The 5648-nt window shown below is 42.0% G+C and overlaps 1 protein-coding gene across 2 annotated transcripts; it reads right to left on the bottom strand.

The window, feature by feature from the left end:
* Positions 1-267: 267 nt before the first annotated feature.
* LOC119318662 lies at positions 268-1769 on the bottom strand. Of its 2 annotated transcripts, none has more exons than XM_037593243.1 (5): positions 1651-1769; positions 1319-1458; positions 1140-1193; positions 916-985; positions 268-796 (listed from the first exon to the last, which is right to left on the bottom strand). In XM_037593243.1, the coding sequence occupies exons 2-5, from the start codon at positions 1370-1372 to the stop codon at positions 747-749; spliced, it is 228 nt and encodes a 75-aa protein (XP_037449140.1). In that variant the 5' UTR covers positions 1373-1458; positions 1651-1769; the 3' UTR covers positions 268-746. The 2 variants fall into 2 exon arrangements, with proteins under 2 accessions (XP_037449140.1, XP_037449141.1); XM_037593244.1 differs by having other exon boundaries at positions 1319-1478; positions 1652-1756.
* Between the last annotated feature and the right edge of the window lie 3879 nt (positions 1770-5648).

Genomic DNA, 5648 nt, shown 5'->3' with positions numbered 1-5648 from the left:
GTTGTAACGACACCATTGTTACAGAGAAAAGCTATATATATTGCACGTTGTTTAGCACTCCTAAGACACTTGATTAGAGAGGATTCGTGGAGGTGGATGAATAAAGCAGCAACATAAGCTTACAGCAGAGTGACAGTGGAGAGAGCAGAGTGGCCCTCCCCTGTACACAATCCCTGTGAGTACATGCTCTACCTGATATACATGTTAATTATTGTTGCCTGGAAGCCAGCACAAGAAGATATTTATTAGAAGATATTTACAAAGCTATGACATGAACCAAAGTGATATTTATTACAAGGTTAATTATTGTTGCCTGGAAGCCAGCACAAGAAGAAAATAAGTAGCATGCTATACATAGGAACTGAATACACGACAATTTTGCAAAGCCTATGAACCGTCGGTCATAGCAGGACATAAATAGATGCATAGACTACTCGCCCCTGGATAATCCTGTGGCTGCATAATCGGTCCAGAAGGACTCAAGCAGGCAGTAGGGTCTACCTGGGTCTATTTTGACTACAGCCTCGTATCAAGTCTCCATATTCAGAAATGATTCATTCGTCTCACGCTCATAACTAGCAACCAGCTTGTAAAAATGACACCGTTATTACACAGAGAGTTATATAAGTAGCACAGTTGTCTAGCACTTCTAAGAAACTTGATCAGAGAGGATTCACGGAGGTGAATGAATGAAGTAGCATAAGTTGCAATTTCAAAAGCTTCTTGTGCCGTTCTGCGGTGAGCCTTCATGCTTGATCCAGCTTCTGCACCTTCGCCTTGGCAATATCAAGTTGCTCTGAATAGGAAATAGAGAGGGAGGAATCATGTACCACCATGAAGCACACAGAAAAGAATAAAACAACTAACACCAACACTTGCAACAACAGCAACAAAAGCGACGAGCATCAACCATACTCTGTTGGGACGCCACGGCAGATTTGATGTCCTTGCGGAAGAAGATGTTGCAGGTCTTCTGGTACGCGGCCTGTGCATCAGACAAATGGTAAGTGGTCAGTTGTTACTACCTAGCAACTATCAAGCCATCACACTAAAACAACCCAATTAACCATCCCCCAAATTCATGCAGAAATTTATCGTAAAATAGTTCACCGGGGTCCGGGAGGAGGAGGAATGCTTACCCTGGATGGAGGCAGGTTGTTGAGCTCGCCGATCGCCACTTGGTGCGCTCTTACCTGAACCAAATAACACACACACACAAGCGTATTAGTATATATCTTTTACTGCCGTCGAACAAATCCAAAGGACTGCATCAAGGTAGGGAGAGAAACATCCATGAGGGGACAGATGGCCCTAATACCTCCTTCATAAGCTCCATCTTCTTCATGTCCACCTCCTTCGCCGCCGCAGCCATGTCTCGCCGGTGCCGGAGGTGGAGGTCCGGCTCAGCTTCAGGACACCTCAGTCAGACGACCGCAAATGAGCAGCAGCTAGCGATGCCTAAACGAACGAAACGAATCGAGAAGGACTCTTAAATTAGCGCTGAAACCACGCCGCCGCAAAAATCGAATCTAGTGGGATCCCCCAGCGAACCCACGGCCGATCCAGAAGCAGGCGACCCCCGCCCGGCTGCGGCTACGAGAAGGAAGAGGGGCGGGAGATGGAGAGGGTTCTAGAGAGGGAGAGGAAGACCTGACGAGTGGCGTCCGGCGGAGACGGGAGGGCGGAGGACGGCGGCGACGCGGCGACCGGGGAAACAAGGGATGGATGGGACCAAGAGACCGTGCGAGCGGAGGACGACGGTGCGTGTCGCCGCTGACTAACGGCCCATATACTCCCAAACCTGACCAGATGGCCCGGCCAGGCAAGGCACAGCCCTTTCGTTTTTTGGTTTTTTTTTTTCGGGTTTTCGGTTTTCTACCGATCTTCTTAGCTTTTCGACAAAAAAATCAAAAAAAAAACTGTGAGAAAAAGCATGTTTTCTTGTTTTTTTTCTTCCGCGAGAGGTATGACCGTGTCTCTCGGAAACGAAAAAAATGCACTTTTTTTTCCTTCCGCAAGAGTGATGGTTTTGCTTTTGCGCGAGGTATTGTTTTGCTTCCGCGAGAGGCACGAATTCGCTTTCGTGAGAGGCACGGTCGTGCCTCTTGAAAATGGTTTTTGAAAAGGAGAAAAATACGTGCTTCTGGTGTGGTTTTTTCTTCCGGTTTTTTCATGAAAAAAAATCTTAAAAACCTATCAATATGGAATCCGATTTTGAAAATCTAGACAAGTGACGCACATGCAGTACTTCATTTGTCGCAATCTAGAAAGGTGGAAGTGATCTTTAAAAAAAATACTCTTCAATTAATGATTTCAAACGGGCTGTCTCATAGCATTTTTATCCCCTGATTTTGGGTTGTTTTAGGGGCTAATATGTATTTGAATTTTCTTTTAAAAAAAGAAAAGTAAATGGGTCGTGCTGTACCCAGCCTCCCAGCCCAGGCACGACCCTAGGTAGGCCATTTTCTCGAAATCACTAATTAAGTACTCCTTTCAAACATCACTTTCACCTCCTCAGTTTGCGACTAGTGGCGCGCATGCGTGCCACTTGTCGCAACCTGGTAGTTTCCCTTTTTTTACATCTGTTTATTCAAACATTGTATCTCTTAAATCGTGCGTCCAAATCTCAAACTGTTTTCACCATCGGATTCCTCGCGTCAAGATCTTTAAAAGTATATTTCATGTTGATACATATTGACGAACTACTTTTTCAAGAAAAAACCCAGACAAAATAAATCGGACGGAAAAACTGAATAGGGAGCACATTTTTCCCTTTCCAAAAAAGGCACGGCCGTGCCTCTCTCGATAGCACCACCGTGCCTCTCGCGGAAGAAAAAAAAACAGAAAACGCATTTTTCGTGCCCCTCGCAAAAGCACAACCATGTCTCTTGCGGAAGCCAAATCGTGTCGTGGTGGAAGGAAAAAAAATAGAAAACGTGTTTTTTCCATTTTCGAGAGGCACGGCCATGCTCCTCGCGAAAACACAACCGTGCCTCTCACGGAAGGAATAAATACAGAAAACGTGTATCCTAAACCGTGCCTCTAGCGGAAGAAAAAAAACAAAAAATGCATTCCTTTTTCGTTTCCGAGAGGCACGGCCGTGCCTCTCATGAAAGCACAACCGTGCCTCTCACGAAAGCAAAATCGTGCCTCTCGCGAAGAAAAAAAAAGTGCCCCAAAAGCTAAGAAGGACCGGTGAAAAATAAAAAAAAACATGAAAAAAATCGTTTAAAAAGCCGAAAACGCGTGCGTAAAATAAAAAGAATAAAATTTGATAGGAGCGTCCAGAGCGCGACACGTGACTTAGCCCACTCTCAAGTGATCGTTGGAAGGCTCCTGAAAAAGCACTCGAAGGAGGACCGATGAAAAACCAAAAAAAACATGAAAAAAAACCATTTAAAAAACGAAAACGCGTGCATAAAATAAAAAGAATAAAATCTGACAGAAGCGTTCAGAGCGCGACACGTGATTTAACCCATTCTTAAATAATCGTTGGGAGGCTCCCGAAAAAGCGTTTGTCAACTAATTGCTCTTTCATGTTTTAGAATGACCTAATTATAAAACGTGTCGGGCTGTGGAAAGACACCACAGCCGGGCACGTGGGCTATCGGGCAACTTTTGGCCACCATTGTATACAGTCTGGCCTAAATTCCTACAACCCTTAGGGGTGCTAACGCAGTAATCAAGGAGCCTAAAAAAATTAAAGAAATCAAGGCCATGAAGAACGAGACGGAGCATATTAATTTATGCCATGAACGAAGGGAGTTTAACATACTCCCTTGGTCTCGGTTTAGAGGGCGTGTACGTAGGTCTAGGTTATTTATTTGACTAACTAAATATGAGTAATATGTCATCAAAAGTATATTATGGATGTAGTTTCTAAACATATATTTTTACCATATATAATACATATATAACTAATTAAATTCTTCACCTAAAACAACGTGCATATCCTGTAAATCGAGACGAAGGGAGTAGCTAAGAACGCTCTTACTTTTATGTCTGGCTCCTAGATTCATCGGGATTATGTAAAACTTTCTGTTGAGATTTAATAAAGTCGGGCATTTCCCTCAGAAACAAGAAAAAAACCTACCATACAGAGCGCCTCCTAGCGATTGAGGCACCTGGATTGCGCTAGCGGACTCCTTCGTCCGCTCTAGTGTACTAGGGGGCTGTTTGATTCACAACTTGAGAAACTTGCCTGAAAAATGAGCGCCGACGCGGCATGCACTGATTGCTCTGCCTGAGTCAGGCCTCAATTTTGGTGGCCTGGCTCCCACTAATTACGTGCCGGAAATGCTCGTGGCAGGCCGGTCGAATTGTGCCGAGGCACCAACCAAACAAGGTGCAGGCAGTTGTCCGGCTCCGGGTCAAGCACATTTCTCTCAGGGCAGTAACCAAACAGCCCCTAGGCTTGCGTGTTGGTTGACCATTGAGTTTCTAGAAAAACAACTTTTGCAAATTTATAAAAACTTCATGCGTTTGAAAAAATTAAATGAATCAAAACATGTTCACTAATTTTTAAAAATCGAAAATAAAAAAAGATCCAGAATTCTCTAAAATTTTGCCAATTTGAAAAACATGAATTAATTTCAAAAAAGTTCATAAATTTAAAAAATGTTCATGAATTGGAGAAAATAGTCAAGAATTAGGAAAAATGTAAATAAAATGGAATAAAATCCGTCATAGAAAACCAGAAGAAAAGCCGTCCAAAACCGATGGGGAAAAACCTACATGGGCTGCCCATATAGAGCTAATGTAGGGGGATGTGAGAGCATTATCTACGGTTAATAAATTAAACATTGTGGCGAATTCATAAAGCTTCGCGAGATTGGCTCAAAAAAACCTGCGGTTAACTGTCAAATAGTTTTTCTTTCAGGAGAGGCTTTGTCTCGCTCGCAGCGAGCAAGAGCTCCTGGTCGACACCTATTGGCATCAAATCGACATGCTACGATTGAAGTGAGGTGCAAAGGGCTGACCAATAACGTGCCAACCTAAGGGTGTGTTCTGAAACTACCCAGCTTCTCCAAAACTTCCTAGATTCAGCTTCTACACTATAATTTGCCAGGCAACACTAGGTAGTGGTTATTTTTGGTTTATTCATTTTTCTTTGATTTTTTGCTGTTTCCTACATTCCATAAATACTCCAAAATGAATGTGTATTTTGAAAAATATTTAACACATACTCCCTCCGTCCCAAAATAAGTGTCTTGAACTTAGTACAAATTTGTACTAGAGCTAGTACAAAGTTGAGACACTTATTTTGGGACGGAGGGAGTACTAAAAATGGTTAATGTATTTGAAAATGTTCAAGGCATGTTTTAAAAATGTTCACCATATATTAAAAAAACGTCCTCATATATTAAAATGTTCACCATGTACTTCAAAATATTAAATGTATTTATGTTTAAAAAGTTCTCCATGTGATAAAATATTTCATCGTGTTTTATAAAAATATGAATATTTTCATGTATTAAAATAATTTTCTTCATGTTTTGAAAATGGGCATTGTTTGTTAAAAAATAAAAAGCAAAAAAAAGACTGGAAGGAAAAACCAAAAACTAGCAAAAGGGAAACAGAATGCAGAGCAAAAAACTGAAAAAAAAGACCCTAGAATGACACCACAAACGAAACAACATGAAAAAAAA

This window comes from Triticum dicoccoides, chromosome 6A (assembly GCF_002162155.2).
Source record: "Triticum dicoccoides isolate Atlit2015 ecotype Zavitan chromosome 6A, WEW_v2.0, whole genome shotgun sequence".
NCBI classification, from domain to species: Eukaryota; Viridiplantae; Streptophyta; class Magnoliopsida; order Poales; family Poaceae; genus Triticum; species Triticum dicoccoides.
The sequence above is the reverse complement of the archived record's forward strand: the minus strand, read 5'-3'. Positions and strand labels throughout refer to the sequence as shown.

Coding starts and splice junctions, on each gene's coding strand:
- LOC119318662 (XM_037593243.1), bottom strand. CDS start 1,372: ATGGCTGCGGCGGCGAAGGAGGTGGACATGAAGAAGATGGAGCTTATG. Junction 1,194..1,318: donor AGATGGAGCTTATGAAGGAG/GTATTAGGGCCA, acceptor TATTTGGTTCAG/GTAAGAGCGCACCAAGTGGC. Junction 797..915: donor TGCCGTGGCGTCCCAACAGA/GTATGGTTGATG, acceptor TTTCCTATTCAG/AGCAACTTGATATTGCCAAG.